Source organism: Schistocerca gregaria, chromosome 2 (assembly GCF_023897955.1).
Source record: "Schistocerca gregaria isolate iqSchGreg1 chromosome 2, iqSchGreg1.2, whole genome shotgun sequence".
Lineage (NCBI taxonomy): Eukaryota > Metazoa > Arthropoda > Insecta > Orthoptera > Acrididae > Schistocerca > Schistocerca gregaria.
The window spans coordinates 586,860,011-586,880,743 of NC_064921.1; the positions used below are offsets into that span (position 1 = coordinate 586,860,011).

Here is a 20,733-nt window from a genome sequence, read left to right on the forward strand (position 1 = left end):
CCTGACTTCTCAATGGGTGACTGGATGGAAGACTTAGACCTGATTAGTGATTTTACGAAGGTCCAGGGTTTTCTCAGGTTCTCGGCAAGATCTTTTGCTAAGGTATGTTGGTGGCAGTAGTTGTAGTTGTAGTTGTAGTTTTCAAAGATGCACAAATCTCTGCTAATCTTTGCCACATTTCCTGAATTTCATTGTTAAACCATGGTGGTTCTTTTCTGTCCTTAATCCTTTTACTAGGCACTTAGATTTCCAGACCACAACTACAATATGTTTAAACTTTGTCCATAATTCTTCTATATCTATCTTAGTAAAATAAATGATGTCAATTTAATCGAAATGAGATGGTAACAACTGCTTATTTGCTCTCCCTAGCAGAAACGGTCTCCGAGCCTTCTTGATTGATTATTAAGTTTTGTAATCATAGTCACTATGCTGACATCATGATTACTAATTTACATATCTATACTGATGCCGTCTATAACGTCTGATCTGTTGCCAGCTACAAGATATAAGATACTTCCATTGCACATGGGCTCCTAAACTAGCTGCTCAAGACAGTTTTCTGAACAGTGTTTAAAAGTACTTTGTTAGACTATCTATACCTCCTGCAATGAATCCATAGACACTCCAGTCAGTCTATACTCGGTAGGTTAAAATTGCTTCAAACTAGTATTGTATGATATGGAAATTCACATGCTACTGGTCACAGACTTTCTTTGAATGACTGCACCACAGATCGTCTGAATTTACAGTTACAGATGAAAACTCTTAAACTGAAAAAAGAAAAATCATGCATGAAATTTAAGAAATATCCTACCAGGAACACACACAAAGCAAAATACATAACTCATCACTCTGGAGTTGTGAACAGGCAATTGCTGTGGGTCTGACTGGTGCATGGCATCAGTCATGGGAGGATTTTAATTTTGACCATCGTCAATAAAGCTGCATATTTGTTCAGAGTTTATCAGTAGCTATTTAAACAGTTGGTTGCCATGTTTCAAGCAATCAACCATGTATAGCTCTATGTATCAATGTTAATTTTACAATTCACAAATTTTTCTCATTATTTTCAGTAGTTGCAAACAAATTACATCCTTGAGGGCATTGTTATTAATTATGTAACATTAAAATTGTGTGTGTAGTTACGTAAAATTTCCTTTCACCCTCCATTCCATGTTGAGTGTGCTACAATCACACTGCAGTTGTATCATTATGATGAAACATTGTTGACAGTGCCATTGTGACATTGCATTTTCACCTAGTTAATTATATTGGATTGGCCACTTGAATTAATGTGCTGCCACATCACATAAATGTTCACTTTCTAAGGAAAAAAAATTGTCTTATTAATTACTGTGGCTGACAGTCAACTGTGTGCACAGTGTTAAAATTTTGTGTAACAATATTTATTTTTCATTGTGTTTATTATTCTACTTATTTTATGTTTCAGGGTGTACTTTCCCTATGTCATTGGCTCCAAAGGAGCTACTAGAAAACGTCTCGAGACTGAAACAAAAACAAACATATGGGTGCCAAAACAAGGAATGGATGGTGATATTGGTAAGGAAAGCTTCTTTTCAAAACTTATTCTTATCTTGTTCAGCAGACTCCAGAGACATGGCTGATTGTAGGAAGTTGTCAAAATAGAGAAAATGTTATGTTCTGCATCAGAATACCTCTGTGAGGTAATAATAATTGGTGTGTCGTAACTGTTGTTAGATATTAGAATGAAGAATGTTATCAGAGTAATTTTCGTGATGTTCCATTCATTCTTCCTCACACTGGGCTAGATATACTTTACACAAATAACAACACATCTGTGAATTAATGAGGGAGTAGTATGTTGGAATGCAATGAACAGAGCTAGCATATTTAAGAGTATAAGACTGTGCCTGTGTGAACAGGATTAGTGCCCAAGACAGAGATGTTGTACATCATTCATAGAAAGAAACAGACAAATCAGAGGGAGAGAAAAGAGAGATGAATTGGGAAAATTAAGTGAGAAGAAATTTTATAATGTGGGGGAAATGAAGTAAGTGGAACTTAAAGGATACAAGAGAATGCACAAGCAGTGTGCAAGTAGTGCAATACTACTATGAAGGTTTTCCATTTAGAGATATTATGTGATTAATTCACAACTCAGTGCATTGTATGATTCGACTGAACTGCCATGCAGTTTAACCAAGAGTTCAAAATCTTCATATCGTTACTGCCATAGGTGTTGATTAAATGGTGCCAAAGAGAAGTGGGAGTGATTTCATAATATTGTTTTTTGCTGTGGTAAAACATCCATATTTGATGCATTCTTATAAATGTGAACCATGGCCTTATTACTTATTCCATTAAAGCAGAAAAGCAGGAGGCTGGTATTTGGATATGAGGCTGTTCTGTTGTAGCCAGCAAATCCCTGTTTCCCAAGAAGAGAGTGCTAACTTTTATTCATTTTATAGGCTTGAAAGGGGAGCTAAAAAAGAACGTCACTGGTAAGAGACAGTAACTGTCTCTCATATTTTTACAAAGAAACAAGTGTTGAAGTTCAGTATCTATCAGTTGTTTTTTTTTTTTTTTTTTTTTTTTTTTTTCTTTTTTTTCTTTCATGATAAAGACCCAGCTCATTAACGCTTAAGTTAAGGGTGTTAGGTACATCATGCTGCAAAGTTATTGATGCCCTCTCTGTAACCTGGAACTTGCATCACATGAATTCTCCCATAGTAAAAAAATTAATAATTGTTGTTTGTTTATTATTTCATTTCATAAATTCAGTGCTTCTTGGTTATAATTAACTCGGAAAATCCTGTTTGTGTTCAGTGCTGTCAGTTTATGCCTAAATCTTGGCACCAGTTTTCTTGCAAAATTCTGAACTGCAAAACAGTCTCCATTGACCATTTGGGTTTTAGGGAGTTTAGTACATATATCAGTAATAATTTGCTACATTTCAAACTATGGTTCTCATTGTTTTTCATTTCAGTGATAACAGGAAGTGACAAAAAAGGTGTTGCAGCAGCCAGGAGAAGAATTAACCTTATTGTTATGTCAGCACGACAGAAGCAGCCATTTACACATTTCATCTCCATTCCACTTACAGGGAATTCAATTATAGAAGGCTTTACCAAGTTTAGGGTAAGCTGCTAATACATCAATTACAAATACTAATCATAAAACACTGTATGATATTAAGTTACTTAAAAATCTTTGCTGTACCTTATGAAACTTGTGTTGCTCTTGAGTTTGGTCTGTCCCTTGCTAGCAGAGACTGTTTAAGTACATTGATGATAATACTTGTTGTATCCCTGACATTCAGTGAACCACATATAGTTCCAGGTCATGTCAGGTGGCAAGCACCTTGAGGAACTTCACCAATCCTTAGTGTGCCTGTGGTTGGCAAACATGGGGATCAAGGACTGTTCAATATCTCCAGTTTTTTATAACTATAATTTGTGGGCATGTTTGAGTGACCACTGTGTGGAACAACAAAGCTGTTGCAGGGAACAGGGACCTTGGCTCAACTGCTGAGGGCATCTTGTATTACATATGATTTGTACTGTCATTTCAATTTGGCGACAAAGCAAAAATCCCTGTTTCTTATGACACACACAATTCCACAGTCTACAGTGGTCACTTGATCATGTTAATAAGAATTAGGGTTATAGAAGACTGGCAGAATGAGTATGGTACCTGTCACACTTCATTTGTAGAAAGCTTGTCTCGATAAAACAAGACTTTGTCTAAATCAACCTTTAATCTACAGCTACAGCTGGAGATACATCTAAATAGATACTCCATAAGAGACCATATGGTGCATGGCAGAGGGTACCTTGGTATCACCACTAACCATTCCTTTTCTGTTCCACTCACAAATGGAGTGAGGGAGAAATGACTATTTATATACCTCCATTCAAGTCCGTCTTTCTCCTGTCTTGTCTTTATCGTCTTTACAAAAGATGTAGGTGCAGTAGAATTGTTCTGAAGTCAATCACAAATGCCTGTTCTCTAAACTTTCTCAACACTGTTTCGCAGAAAAGATTCCCATTCAAGTTCATGGAGATTTCTGTAATACTCATGTTCAGTCAAAGCTACCAGTAACAGATATTGGAGCACACCTCTGAATTGTATAGATGTCTTCCTTTAACCTGACTTGGTGGGGATTCCAAACTCTTGAGCAGTACACAATAATGGGCCGCTTAAGTGTCCTATGCGTGCTCTCTGTAATAGATGAGCTACACTTACATAAAATTCTCACAATAAGCCAATTTCAATCATTCACCTACCCTACTCCTGATCTTATGTTGTTGTTTCATTTCATATTGTTTTGCATGAGGTATCGAGAATATTTTCCCAGAGTTTTACTGTTGCTCAGAGAGAGAGAGAGAGAGAGAGAGAGAGAGAGAGAGAGAGAGAGAGAGAGAGAGAGAGACTGTGTGTGTGTGTGTGTGTGTGTGTGTGTGTGTGTGTGTGTGTGTGTGTGTGTAACATCAACTGGGATGGGTGTTAAGAAGATGAAGAGACTGCAACACAGCAGTGTGTCTGTTCAGTAGTGGTTGGAGGCACAGAATTGGGAAAAATTATATCTAACATGGTAGGAACCAGTTTGATAGTAGGGAATGGTGGGAAAAACAGCTACATTAGTGTGAATGCTGAATGCTGCAGAAACAACGAAACAACACAGTGTTGGTTTGTTAATGGTCGGAGCCTTAGGACTGGGAAAAGTTACATCAAACATGGTAGAAGCTGATACAACAGCATTAGGAATTGCTGAACAACAGGGTGTTAATTCTGTTGCAGTTGGAGCTACAAAACTGAGGAAATGTCATTGTGGAAGAAAAACTGCAGGAAACAAGATAAGAAAAGTGTGATAATACATCCTGGAGAGGAACAAAATTTTAGAGTGCAAATATATTTAAGGAATGCTTCAGTAGCGATCGTTTCTAAGAAAGAAATAGTTGGGAGTACATGTACCAGAAACACTGGTAACAGTAAAAGATGGTACATGCATAACAACTGTGCTAAACACAACAGAAGAAATCAGTTCAGTGTAGTGTCTGCTACTGCCACTGGTGAGTAGTTTAAGGTACATCAAGTGATGAAAGTAAAGTCAGAAATAACATCCAGAGCCAGTAAATTAAAAAAAAAAAAAAAACTCCAAGAGTTGATCACTTGAACAGCAAAGAAAGAAATGCAATGGTGAAAATATGTATGACTTATACACTTGCCAGGAAACCATTTGACACAAACAGATGTTATTAGACATGAGATTTAGTTAATACTAGAGGCAAAAAGTAGATTGGAGGGAATAGATACAATGTTGCGAGACCATAGCATAGTCCCAAGTAATATTGAATGGAATTTTCACTTGACTGTAATTCCAAATAAAATGGATGTGAATGGATCAAGTGCTATTAGGTGACAAAGATTGACAAAAAACAATGATTAGTCCACCATATGGGTATTATGAATACGGAAAAATGGCAGTTGGTTTGAAGACATCTCCAAGCACAGTTCAAAAAATAATAAATTCTATTGTAATGGGATTTTAAGGAGAGAAGGTATTTATATATTTATGTGATGTCATAATTCTTGGATCCTCATTAGATCACAATAATCAACTTGGAAAGATGTTTGAGAGACTTCTATGTTACAATTTAAAACTGCAGATAGATAAATGTGAATTATTGTGTAAGGAAATTACATTTTTGGGACATTCAGCAGAGGGGTTAAAGCCTTATCCCATGTAGGTTGAAACAGTTTCCTCAGCCAAAGACTAATACAAAACTACACAAATGTTGTTATTGTTTTATAAGCAACTGCAGGAACCTCTGAACCCCTGTATGAATTACTAAAGAAAGGGGTGACATATAACTGGGTAATAGAACAGGAAGTTGCATTCTAGCAGTTAAAGAGAAAACCACAAAGCCCTCTGATGTAACAGGATCTATACTTGAACAAAGAATTTGTCAAAACAGATTCAAGTAAGAGCTCAATAGGAGCTGTGTTGAGTCAAGAGGAAATTGGCAGCAACTTACCTGGAGCATAAGCATCTAGACATTAAATAAGGTGAAATAGTCATATAGCACAATAGAAAGAGAAATCTGACCATATTTGTTTGCTCGAAAATTAACGGTAGGCACGGATTGCAAACCACTGACATGGTTAAGTAGTATTTCAGACTCCTTTTCAAGATTGTTGAAATTCATATTAAAGTTGGAAGAATATGACTACCCAGTTTTATACAAAAGAGGTAAAGGATATTGCGTTGTGGATGCCCTCTAGAGGATAAAACATCTAAGAACAGCTAATAATGAAACAGAAAACAGTAGAATTTACCAGAAGGAAATGGATGCAATATGGATAATAGAAGCAGTTAGGCGGAGTGGAAGTTTGCAATTGCTCCCAAGGGCACAGGTGATGGCAGTACAAGCCAACTGCAAGGGAGGAGATAGGCAGTGCCAGAGGGGGCCCGAATGGAATATTCAGACTGAGTGAGAAAATCGTTGTTCTGTGCATGACATTGAAACACATGGTTGTAGCTGTGCGGAAGCTACTGTTGTTGCAGAAGCTTAGATTTTGTGAGTGCACACATGGGAAAGTTTTGTTTCATTAGTTCATGTGTTTTATGACAGGAATTGTGTTTTATGACAGGAATGCGTGGGTGTGCTGTCACTGATTGCATGTCTTATAACAGGAAGACAAAGGGAACTGAAATTATGTATCACTAGTTCCCCAAGGATACACAGATTCAACGAGTATGGATGGTGAACTGTTACTTCAAAGATAACATTAATGTGGAAAAAGCCACGGTGTGTCCAGGTTAATTTAAATCATGACTGCCGCAGATGCCATTGACCATACAGTTGGTGCAATACTGCAACAAGAGATCAGTAGTGTAACACAGCCACTGTGTTTCTTCTCCCGAGAGTTGATTGATACTCAGAAGAAGTAGTTGACTTTTGATAGAGATATAGAGAGCTCTTGGACATCTATGAGGCAATCCACTATTTCCAGGATGACTTGAAGGATGCCCTCTAACCATTTACACCAACCACCGCCTCTTGCGGACACAATGAAAAACCCTTCTGTTAACAGCATGCCAAGGCACTTTTGCTGCCTCATCCTGGTCTCGAAATTTACCGCCGACATCAGACATGTATGAGGTGTAGATAATATAGTCACAGACTACCTGTCTTGCTTGGTGGTCACATCTACTCAGCTAGAGTTTGATCTACTCACTGACACACAGGCCATAGATACCAACTTGCAACAGCTACTCATTGGACAAGACACTGGGCTATAACTAAAACAGTGTACACTGCCAGGAACCACCAAGCCTGTTTGGTATGATATGTCATGTGAGAGAATACAATCAGGTGTCCCACAATCCTATCATAAAACTGTGTTCAACTTACTGCACAATCTTGCACATTGCATTGAACGTCCCACACTCAAATTAGTCATGGAATGCTTCATCTGGCCCAATGTCAAGCATGATTGCACTGCATGAATGTTCACACTGATTTAGTTGGGCCATTCCCCGAGTCATAGGGTTCAAATTACATCTTACCCATGATGAATTGTATGATGCATTGGGTGCAGCCCACCATGTTACCAGACATTTCAGCTGACACAGTTGCCCTGGCCTTTGTTTGCAACTGGATTTCCAGATTCAGCTGTCCTACATCGCTGATCACAGACCAAGGCCAGCAATCTGAGTTTGCCTTGTTCAATGAACTGTGTCAACTGTTCGAGGCCCTTGTTTGCACATGACTGCTTACCAACCCCAGTCAAATGACGTAGTGGAATTATGGCACTGCAGGCTCAAGGCAGTTTTAATTTGCCACTTGCAGCTGTGGACTAATTCCCTGCCCTGGGTGCTTCTCAGAATTAGGACTGGTCATAAAAAGAATTTGAATGCCTCACTTGCTGAGGTCCTATATGGTGAGTCACTCTGCCTCCCTGCAGAATTTGTCATATACCAGACGATGACCAACCAGAACTAGCGCAGCGAGTACATGAACATGTATGCAGCATCCTTGTACCACCAACTATCCATCACGTAAAGCCAATCATATTCATTCACAAGGGCTTAAACACATGTTCCCATGTTTCGCTACGCACAGATGCTATATAACCGGCTTTGTACTTACCTGTCACTCCTGCAGTGGCCCATATCACGGGACACCAACACATTTGACATTATCATCTTGGGAAAGTCCACTATGGTGTCTTTAAGCAGACTGCTGAAGCCCCATGGACTTAAGTTGACTCCCCAGTGGCATAGCCCTTTGCTGTTACAAGATTTCATTTTCCAGCTCTTATACTTCATTTTTTGTTCCATTTAAATCATACAACAATCTTACCACATGTTCAATGGGTAAATTTAAAGCAAATTCTGTTACATTCCTTTTAACAAAACAGCAGTCTACATCCACATTCAGCTTTGGAACTATATCAGTATTCATTATGTCTGTCTGAATAATATGTTCTGACTGTAACAATATTTCAACACTGTATTTTCTACACTTACCCAGAAATTTTAATTTACCTGTGACCAGAATAATTAAACCAGTGGGTTTATTACTTCTACATGACACTGTGGGGCCTTCATACTTTGGCACTGCTAACAGCTATTCATTACTTTACTGGGCTGCTTTTAGTGGCTTTTCACTTAGCATTATATGAATGTGGGGTTATGTGGGATCAAGTGCAGTAATTATGATAGTGGTTTTCTGTATTTGTCGACACTGTAAATATTGTCTAGATAATTTGCAGTTGGTTTTTAGAACCGTGAATGACAACTGCTGTGGAAAAATGCTTGTTAAGCATAAAATAGTGAATCTGTATCCTGGAAGAGAATTGGCCAGATACCAACCTGCTCAGAGAGATTTCAGAGAGAAAGAGGAAACTGTGTTTGAAAGAATGCACATTAGATATGAGAGAAGAAATAGTGGTAATGTAACATATGAAAGAGGTCTTGTGTCACTGCAATATTTGTAAGATATAGAGGAAAGGCAACCTCTGATGTTAGTGTCTCGAGCAGATAGAGATAAAAAAGGTATTAAAGCAGCATTAAAAAGAATGAATATATTTGTAAATTAGTCATATATCCATAATGGTATTGTGTGCTGTCCTTGGTAAGATAATGAAAATTACTTCTACAAAAATGTATATATTGAAAAAGCTTGTATGTGTTCGTGATAAAAGTACAGCTTGTAGCAAAATCTTATACTGTAAAAGGATATGTGTAATTCAAGATGGTGAATTGTTTTTGAGTGTTCATGATAAAAGTACTGCATTTGCAAATCTACATACTGGAGAAGAATATGTATAATCAAGTATAATGAATCATTTTTGACACTCATAATGGAACAACTACCTTTTATAAATATATATACACTATGTCATCAAAAGTATCTGGTCATCTGGCTGAAAATGACTTACAAGTTTGTGGCACCTCCCATCAGTAATGCTGGAATTCAGTATGGTGTTGGCCCATCCGTAGCCTTGATGGCAGCTTCCACTCTCGCAGGCATACATTCAGTCAGGTGCTGGAAGGTTTCTTGGGGAATGGCAGCCCATTTTTCACGGTGTGCTGTGTTGAGGAAAGGCATTGATGTCAGTCAGTGAGGCCTGGCACAAAGTCGGCGTTCAAACACATCGCAAAAGTGTTCTGTAGGATTCAAATCAGGACTCTGTGCAGGCCAGTCCATTACAGGGATGTTATTGTCGTGTAACCACTCCACCACAGGCTGTTCATTATGAACAGGTGCTCGAGTGTGTTGAAAGGTTCAGTCGCCATCACCGAATTGCTCTTCAACAGTGGAAAGCAAGAAGGTGCTTAAAACATCTATGTAGGCCTGTGCTGTGATAGTGCCTTGCAAAACAACAAGGGGCACAAGCCCCCCCCCCCCCCCCCCCCCCTCCATGAAAAACACAACCACACCATAGCACCACCACCTCCGAGTTTTACTGCTGGCACTACACACACTAGCAGATGACATTCACCAGGCATTCGCCATACCCACACCCTGCCATCGGATCACCACATTGTGTACTGTGATTCGTCACTCCACACAACATTTTCCCACTGTTCAATCACCCAATGTTTACACCCTATACACCAAGTGAGGCGTTGTTTGGCATTTACTGGGATGATATGTGGCTTATGAGCAGTCACTTGACCAAATAATCCAATTTTTCTCTTCTCCCACCCAATTGTCATAATACTTGCAGTGGATACTGATGCAGTTTGGAATTCCTGTGTGATGGTCTGGATAGCTGTCTGCCTATCACACATTACGACCCTCTTCAACAGTCAGCGGTCTGTGTCAGTCAACAGATGAGGTCGGCCTGTACGCTTTTATGATGCACATGCCCCTTTAGGTCTCCACTTCACTATCACATCAGAAACAATGGACCTAGGGATGTTTAAGAGTGTGGAAATCTCGCGTACAGATGTATAACAAAGGCACCCAATCACCTGATCACGTTCGGATTCCCTTAGTTCCGCGGAGCACCCCATTATGCTCTTTCACAATGTCTAATGACTACTGAGGTCGCTGATATGGAGTACCTGACAGGAGGTAACAGTACAATGCACCTAATATGAAAAATGTATGTTTTTGGCGGTGCCTGATACTTTTGATTACATAGTGTATATTGAAATATAACAACAAAAACAATTGATTATTGTCACAATTATTTAATTGGTGATATGAATATAATAGAGGGAAACATTCCACTTGGGAAAAATGTATCTAAAAACAAAGATGATGTGAATTTCCAAACGAAACTGCTGGCAGGTCGATAGACACACAAACAAACACAAACATACACACAAAATTCGAGCTTTTGCAACCTAAGGTTGCTTCATAAGGAAAGAGGGAAGGAGAGGGAAAGACGAAAGGATGTGGGTTTTAAGGGAGACGGTAAGGAGTCATTCCAATGTGGGTCCTAAATGACACAATTTATGTATCTATTTGTTATTACCATTATTAGTGACTGGAGAGAACATTGTTTTTTAACTGAATTTCCCTTTGTAGTCAGATACCCACCTGAATATTAGGCTTGAAGCTATGAAAACGGTCATGGTATCAAAAAAAGATCTTACATACAGCTGTTTGCAATTTTCATTTCAACCTTATAAAACAAGAAATTTAAGAAAAGCAAAGTGTAGATAAAGAAGCAGAACTCATGAGACACATAATAGCCTAGTACTGACAGAAAAACATTTTGCAGTCGCCAGGGAAGAGACTACAAAATTTTCCCTTATGGAGGGAGATGTGCTGCAAATGAGTAATGTGAAGTAGTGAAAATATTTTGCTAGGCTTGTCACATTCCACAATGTGCATGTATACAAGATGTCTCAAACCTTTTGAGTCAAGTTGGAACAGGTGGTAGTCGGTCCACAACTGATTATATTTAGATCGGGTACCAATGGTCAAAAATGCATATGTATTGTTTTGTGGAGATACACAGCATACTCTGCATAACAACAACAACATAGCTCATAGTAACTGTTCTAAGCTATGACTGTCAGTCTCAGTGCATGCATGGCAAAGGCCCATGCAGTTCTTCCGCATGCTCTCAAAGATTCCTGGTGCCTGTTGTTAGCAAACCGGTTTTCATCCATTTTTGTGGGGGTTGCATACACCAACGTATTGACATAACCCCAGAGGAAGAAGTCTAGAGGTGTGAGATCTGGAAATCATGCTGGTTGTGAGACAGGACCACCTCTTCCAATCCAGAGATGAAGTACATGTTGTTCAGGTGCTTATAGACATTAACATCAATGTAGTCTGGTGCGCAATCCTGTTGGTACCACATCATTTCACGGACAACAGTGAGTGCAGTCTCCAAGAATTGAGGCAGCACATCTCATAGTAACACTAAGTACCATGGATCAGTAAAACAGGCAGGCAGGATATAAGGTCCTATTAGGTGATCTTGGACAATGCCTACTCATATGTTGGCAGAGAATTGTTGCTTTGTTGCTGGTGGGGTTTGCTCACATTCCAGACATGGTTGTTGCACCTGTTAAAAACACCATTACTGGTGAATGAGGCCTCATCCATGAACAATAGAAACTATATGAAGCTCAGCATGACAGCATTCTGGTGGTTAACCCATTGCCAGAAGTAAACACAGAGCTCAAAATCATTTGGTTCCAGTGCTTGTAGTATTCTTCATGACAGTGGTGTAATACCTGTTCTGCCACTATCTACATACTGTATCCTTTGAAGTGTGTTTGTCATGGGCAAGTTCACTGCCTGTTTCAGTGGTCAAAGGACACCAGGATTGTGGTGTGTGTGCAGCACAGGTTAATGCGCCGGTGTGGTGCCCGCGATTGTCTCATGACACACATGCTATGAGCAACACTAGGTGATCAAAAGTATCTGGACACCTGGCTGAAAATGACTTACAAGTTTGTGGCGCCCTCCATTGGTAATGCTGGAATTCAATATGGTGTTGGCCCACCCTTAGCCTTGATGACAGCTTCCACTCTCACAGGCATACGTTCAATCTGGTGCTGGAAGGTTTCTTGGGGAATGGCAGCCCATTCTTCACGGAGTGTTGCACAGAGGAGAGGTATTGATGTCGGTCAGTGAGGCCCGGCATGAAGTCAGCGTTCCAAAACATCCTAAAGGTGTTCAGTAGGATTCAAGTCAGGACTCTGTGCAGGCTAGTCCATTACAGGGATGTTATTGTCATGTAACCACTACACCACAGGCCGTGCATTATGAACAGGTGCTCAATTGTGTTGAAAGATGCAGTCACCATCCCCAAATTGCTCTTCAACAGTGGGAAGCAAGAAGGTGCTTAAAACATCAATGTAGGCCTGTTCTGTGGTAGTTCCATGCAAAATAACAAGGGGTGCAAGCCCCCTCCATGGAAAACATGACCATACCATAACACCACCCCATCCGAATTTTACTGTTGGCATTACACATGCTGGCATATGACATCCAAGTTTTCTCACATCCTGCCTAACTGTCATAGTACTTGCAGTAGATCCTGATGCAGTATGGAATTCCTGTGAGATGGTCTGGATTGATGTCTGCCTATTACACATTATGACCCCCTCAACTGTTGGTCGTATCTGTCAGTCAACAGATGAAGCCGCCCTGTACGCTTTTGTGCTGTACGTGTCCCTTCATGTTTCCACTTCACTATCACATCAGAAACAGTGGGTCTAGGGATGTTTAGGAGTGTAGAAATCTTATGTACACACATACGACACAAGTGACACCCCGTCACCTGACCATGTTCAAAGTCTGAGTTCTGCGGAGTGCCTCTTTCTGCTCTCTCATAATATCTAATGACTACTGAGGTTGCTTATATGGAATACCTGGCAGTAGGTGGCAGCACAAAGCACCTAATGTGAAAAACCTATGTTTTTGGGGGTGTCCGGATACTTTTGATCACGTAGTGTAAGTTGCGTACATTATGTCTGTCAGGGATGTGGCCATCAGAAGTGTATGCTGTTTATCATCCGCTGCCTGTTCTAGAGCACCACAGACACCTGTGATCATTACAGAGTGCAGCAGAACTGCATGCACCATTGAAGGACATGTACTGATACTGGTGCTCACACTTTGAACAATTACTATGTGCTGCATTGTTGTTATTTGGTGTATGCTGTGTATGTTCATAACACAATAAATATACATTTCCAACTATTGGGTCCCCATCTCAGTATAATTAGTTGCGGATCCACTATCACCTGTTTCAATTTGATCTAAGAGGTTTGAGACACGTGTAGCTTAACGTCAGGTGGGACGCTAAGAAACTGGAGAGACTGTGTTTTGTTTTCAGTGTAGTGTGGCTAAGTGACAAGTAACAGAGAAACTGGGCTGGAGAGAGCAGCCTGTGATGTGTGCGTGGCACATCATCTACACCTGCATACATACTCTGCTAGCCACTAAAGGTATGTGGCAGAGGTTACTTAGTACCACTACTAGTCATTTACTTTCCTATTCCATTCGCAAACAGAGCAAGATTAAAACTGCTATCTGTAAGTGTCTATACAAGCTCTAATTTCTGTTAACTCTGAACTAGCCCTAATTTCTCTTATTGTGTCTTCAAGATCCTTAGGTGAAATATAAATTGGCAGGAGTAGAATCATTCTGCAGTCAGTTTCAAATTTCAGATCTCTAAATTTTCTCAATAGTGTTTCAAGAAAACTCTCCCAAGGGATTACTGGTTGAGATTATGAAGCATCTCTGTAATGAATGTTGATTGAAATTACCAATAACAAATCTATTAGCTCCTCTCTGAATTGCTTCAATGTCTTCCTTTAATCTGTCCTGGTGGAGTTCCCAAATACTCTAGCAGTACTCAGTAATGGATTGCACTAGTGTGCTATTTGTGGTCTTCTCAATAGATGAGCTACACTGTCATAAAATTCTCTCAATAAAACAAAGTTGACCATTCAACTTTCCTACTGTTGCCCTTACATGCTTATTCCATTTCAAATCACTACGCTTAGATATTTAATCGCTGTCACTTTATGAAGCACCGCACTAACGATGCTGTATTCTAACATTATGGGATTGCTTTTCCTTCTCATCTGGATTAGTTTACATTTTTTCTGCATTTAGAACAACCTGCCATTCATCCCACCAACTAGAAATTTTGTGCAAGTCATCTTGCCTCCTCCTACAGTCACTTAATGATGATACCTTCATGCACACCAGTGTCATCAGCAAACAGCAACAGTTTGCTGCTTGCCTTGTCCCTAAGATCATGCAAATATATAGAAAATAAGAGTGGTCACGCTTCCCTGAGGCGCTGTTGACAGAACCATTATCTCTGATGAACACTGCCACCGAGGACAATGTACTGGTTTCTAAGACTTGCCTTTGAGCCACTCACATATCTGGGAATGTAGTCCATATGCTGAGACCTTTAGTAACAGTCTTCAGTGGAGCACCACATCCAACCTCCATGCAAGCCTCTGTAAGCATTGTATCCATCGCTGTTGAATATTCTGATAACAGTTTGCCTCAGACACTAGACTTGTGTTACTCTGCCTTTGGTTTAAGACTTAGCTTCTCATGGGATTTGCACAGGGTAGTTACAGGATTGCACAATATACATAATTGTTATGTTAACGTCTTGTGGAATTCGATACTAGTTTCTTATTATAAATAGCTGTTCAGTTTCAATTATTTGTTGGAGATCCTTGTTCTTTTCCACCAACTTTCTTGTCTGAAAATACTCCAACTTGTATTCTCAGACACCAGGATCAAGAGTTGGGAAGGTCCGTTTCACAGGTGGAAATTAGTGTCAGTAAGTTCTAATCCTGATCCTTTCACAGGAATCCATGCAATTGACTGCTTTATTTCCCTAATTGCTGGTGAGAGCAGAGTGATTGGCTGTATAGGAGAAATACAAAATAAACACCGAACAAGGTCGCGCAGTGGTTAGACACTGGACTCGTATTCGGGAGGATGACGGTTCAATCTCGCATCTGGCCATCCTGATTTAGGTCTTCCGTGATTTCCCTAAATCGCTCCAGGCAAATGCCTGGATGGTTCCTTTCAAAGGGCATGGCCGACTTCCTTCCCCGTCCTTCCCTAATCTGATGAGACTGATGACCTCGCTGTCTCGTCTCCTTCCCCAAACAACCCAACCCCAACAAAATAAACAAAGGAAGCCCAGAAGAATAGTCTTCCTGAGCACACATCAACATAATAGTTGAATATGAAGCAAGTACTTTTGAGAAGATTTCAGCCTTTTGTTTACCCTGAATGATTTAATTGTTTGGAAGTACATTGCTAGAACTTGACAGCAGGCTGTCTACCCATATATTTAAAAATAACTAGAGGTTTACCTCACTGTAGTGGAAATGCTGCCCACATTCAGTAACAGGAAAACTATCATAATGTGTTGTAACATTATGCAATTAGACACTGCTAAGCTTCTAGAGGAGTGAGTAGGTGGAGTCACTGAAGTGCATGATGTAATATGATGAATGATTTTCTCTCTTCTCAAACATTCCTAAAATGAAGCTTTATACCTGTAGGAGCAGATGTTTCTGGAACCACAATGCAAATACTGTAAGTATTTTGTAAAATAAGGCTGCTTGCAGTATGTTGCAGTACTGAACAAGGTCTAGTGAAAGTATTGCTATTTTATTCAGCCTGATAGGAGGCTGAAACACAGCTGAGCTTTGTTATAAGCACAATTGTACAGAGTCCAAAGACTAACCAGAACCGTTCTTTCTCAAGCAGGCATTTTAGAGGACAACGAGGTGAATGTAGTCGAGATTTAGCATTTTGTGTCTGACCTTCTTTGTAAGTTTTTAGGCAGAACACAAAGTATTCTTGTATTGACTTGTATGTTGGCAGTGAATTTTATGCAGTGACATATGAGCAAGTATTATCTGTTTTGCACTTCTGTTGAATTTATGAATGTATATAAATGAGAATGAAATAAAATGAACCAGATTTCAGTAACAGATTTTACCTCTTAGTAGACTATTTTAAATGTTGTAACCACAGTATTCTCAAAATATTTTAGTGAGGATACTGATATGTTCAGCATTGATCATCTCAATTGTAATATCCTGGAGTATATTTGTATACAAGTGTCAGTCAATACATATTATAAAAGTTTGGTGGGCTACATACTGTGCTATTTGAGCTTAATGCTAACTATCATGCCAGCATTGTGCTAAATTCATGGATGCAAACTCATCCTACAACATCTAATTCACCTTTGTCACAACTTCACCTTAATTTGTGCTGATATCACGTGGCAGTTGAATATTTTTATTTCTTTCTATCTCTCCCTTCATCCTGATTTTCCTTCTGGTTTCTCTGGTTTTGCTTTGCCAGTTTTCAACTTTCTATGTCTTTTCCTACTTGTCAGTTCATGACTTTTTGACTGTTTAATCCTCAATATTGCTTCACTAATTCCCCAGAACTTCAGATCTTGTCCATTAATCATGTGATTTGACTTCCTTTAAATATGACTGACATGTCTGAAGTGTTTGTCTTTCTTACCCTTCCCAGCTTTTCATATATTTATGAACAATAAAATTAGAAGCTCTAAATTTTGCATTCTTGTCATGTGGCTCTTTTTAATATCTATCCTCCTAAAAGCATCATTTTGTAATGTTACAGAATGATATATATTTATGCAATTAAAAATATATTTCAATTTAATTTCTCTTCGGTTCAGCATATGTATTCCAGTGAATTTCTAGATTTTTGGCATGCCTTGCATAAAACAAACATATTGCTGATAGGTTTGTCATACAACACAAGCTACAGCAGATAAGAAAAAAGAAGAAAAGCAGTGATTCAGCCCAGTCGTTATTGGCAAAGTACATAAATTGAAAGAAGGACAGATCAGTGTTATAAATAGGTACAAAGCACAACCTGCCAAGGATGAACAACAAATAAGTTCAGAATGTGCATGGCCTTTCTGTCACTTCTGTTGGTCAGAAATCTGTCCACCGACCACCTGAAATGATGGAGAGACCTTGTTGTTGTGGCTGAGACTGACTGTGACAACTGTTGCTCTGCGCAGAGGTGGTACTGCCTGGCACTAAACACACTCTTTCTGGGTGAGGAGGCACAGCTGACTGACCCAGCTAACTGACCTCATCTGTAATGGTGATAGTATTTATTATTGCCACCATTGCCTTTATTATAGTGTAAGCTCTGTGTCATAATGGTGATCCTATCTTCTTTGTTGGCTGTGTATTGAGAGGAACAACTGTAGGGTTGCAAGCAAAAAACACAACAACCTGTGCTTTGAAATTGTGACATACATGTGCACAAGACATTTTGATCTGCAATATTGTGTCTTTGGTCTGCCCAGGTTGACAAGCTACTTTGAAAACATGAAGCTGCCATTCTTCATTAGGCATCTTTTTTCAGTCTTTCCATGTGTAGGAACTTGGATGAATGCTTGAGGTATATTTAATATTCAGTACATGTGGTTAAATCTACATCTACATATACGCTATTCAAACCACTGTATAGTGTACGGCAGAGGGTACCTTGTACCCATACTATTCATTCCTTTTGTTCTTCCACTCACAAATTGAGCAAGGGAAAAGTAACTATCTATGTGTCTCCATATGAGTCCTGATTTCTCTTATCTTGTCTTCGTGGTCCGTACTCAAAATGCACATTGACAGCTGTAGAATTGTTTTGCAGTCAGTTGCAAATTTGAGTTCTCTAAATTTTCTCAGTAGTGCTTTGTGAAAAGAACTGTCTTCACTTCTGGTTTACAGCCAGTAAACTCCTTTGATATACAGATAAAGCTCAACAGATTTTATTATGTGCCTTTAGGGCTGTTGTTTTTGTAATAGTAGTCATGGTGGTGGCGGTGATCACGATCATCATTATTTTCCATCCAAAGATCTGTTTCATGTAGCTCTATTTACTTAAGAAAATAGAAATTAAAAGTACAGATATCTAGGATTCATTTTGACTAAAACTTAATTGAGGAGAACATGTTAATTAAATCTGCCGAAAGGTGTGACTGGTCCTCTGTTTCAATGGGCAAAATTGAGAGGTGTAACAGCAATTATCTCTGTATGATGTATTTCATGCTTTTCTATTTATGTATGTATTTATATTTTATTAATATGGAGACATTCTGTTTTGTAACTAACATTCTAAAAATTTGATACGATATCGTACACACAGTATGTAAGATTGGTCATATGTAACACTGTTGGCCTCTTCTTCCCAGCATTCAGGGTACTAGTAGTTCTGAATATGTATATTTATTTTATCTCTGCCAGTAACAACATTACATGAAGTGTTATCAGGAAAGAAATTCACCTTGTGACACCAACAATATTGCAAAATTTGACTTACATCTGTAAATTCACACAAAGTGAATGCTCTCAGAATATTTAATATATACAGGGCACTGAAAATTTTTGAACTATGTCTCACTTGCTGTCAAACAATCTAATGTACAATACAAAAGTGTATTGTGACACTCACTGTAATGTATTTCAGCTTTAAGATTGTAGCTGTGCTAATTGAATTGCTATACTGTTGTTATATACCTTTGACAAAGTCTTTTTCATGAATAAACATTCTCAATACTTGTATCTTATTCACATGGCAGAAATAGCTAATAGCTGTAAACACGACATGAATGGAGTCATAGCTACAAATAGTGTGTGCCAGGCATGTATGCCAAGCTGTTTTCGTGAATTGTTTTGCACCCAAAAATTTGTAAAAGAAGGCCTGACATGCTTACAGCTGATGCCCTCATTTTGCATGGTAGTGCAAGACTGCATATTGATTAGATTAGATTAGATTAATACTTGTTCCATAGATCATGAATACGACACTTCATAATGATGTGGAACGTGTCAGGTTAAAGAAGGATGCTTGTACAAGATATTACATTACACAAAATATTGCATGAGACTAATGCTTAAGTTAGTTTTTTTCCCTCCCTTAATTTATATCTAAAAATTCAGCCAATGAGTAGAAGGAGTTGTCATCTAGAAATTCTTTTAATTTATTTTTAAATGTTGGTTGACTATCTGTCAGGCTTTTGATGCTGTTTGGTAGGTGACCAAAGACTTTTGTGGCAGCATAATTTACCCCCTTCTGTGCCAAAGTCAGATTTAACCCTGCATAGTGAAGATCATCCTTTCTCCTGGTGTTATAGCTATGCACACTGCTATTACTCTTGAACTGGGCTGGATTATTAACAACAAATTTCATAAGTGAATATATATACTGTGAGGTTTCTGTGAGGATCCCTAGATCCTTAAATAGATGTCTGCAGGATGACCGTGGGTGGACTCCAGCAATTATTCTGATTACACGTTTTTGAGAATGAATACTTTTCTACTCAACGATGAATTACCCCAGAATATGATACCATACGAAAGCAGTGAATGAAAGTAGGCATAGTAAACTAATTTACTGAGATTCTTATCACGAAAATTTACAATAACCCAATGGCATACGTAGCCGAACTCAGACGTTTCAGCAGACCATCAATGTGTTGCTTCCAGTTTAACCTCTCATCAATGGACACACCTAAAAATTTTGAAAATTCTACCTTAGCTACAGACTTCTGTTCAAAGTCTATATTTATTACTGGAGTTATGCAATTTACTGTACGGAACTGTATATACTGTGTTTTATCAAAATTTAAAGAGAGTCCGTTTGCTGAGAACCACTTAATAATTTTGTGAAAAACATCGTTTACAATTACATCACTTAGTTCTTGGTTTTTGGATTGTTATTACTATACTTGTATCATGAGCAAAAAGAACTAACTTTGCATCTTCATCAATATGGAATGGTAAGTCATTAATGTATATCAAGAACAGTGAAGGACCTAAGACCGAACCCCGTGGGACTCCGTACTTGATAGCCCCCAGTTTGAGGAATCGGCTGTTGTATTAACATTACATGAACCACTTATTTCCACTTTCTGCATTCTTCCAGTTAAGTATTAATTAAACCATTTGTGCACTGCCCCCCTCAAACCATAATGATTTAGCTTATCTAAAAGAATTCCATGATTTACACAGTCAAAGGCCTTTGAGAGATCACAAAAAATACCAATGGGTGATGTCCGGTTATTCAGAGCATTTAATATTTGATCAGCGAAAGCGTATATACCATTTTCTGTTGAAAAGCCTTTCTGAAAACCAAACTGACATTTTGTTAGTACTTTATTTTTACAAATATTGGAGGCTACTCTTGAATACATTACTTTCTCAAAAATTTTTGATAG

General features: G+C 38.7%; 1 protein-coding gene across 3 annotated transcripts in view; it reads left to right on the forward strand.

Annotated features, from left to right (window-relative positions):
• Positions 1 to 20,733, forward strand: part of LOC126333923 (activating signal cointegrator 1 complex subunit 1) — a 90,406-nt gene that overhangs the window by 16,659 nt on the left and 53,014 nt on the right. For all 3 annotated transcript variants that reach the window (XM_049996781.1, XM_049996780.1, XM_049996782.1), the window contains exons 3-4: positions 1,454 to 1,563; positions 2,972 to 3,123. In XM_049996781.1, the coding sequence (XP_049852738.1) occupies positions 1,454 to 1,563; positions 2,972 to 3,123 (262 nt within the window). The remainder of the gene's footprint in view (positions 1 to 1,453; positions 1,564 to 2,971; positions 3,124 to 20,733) is intronic.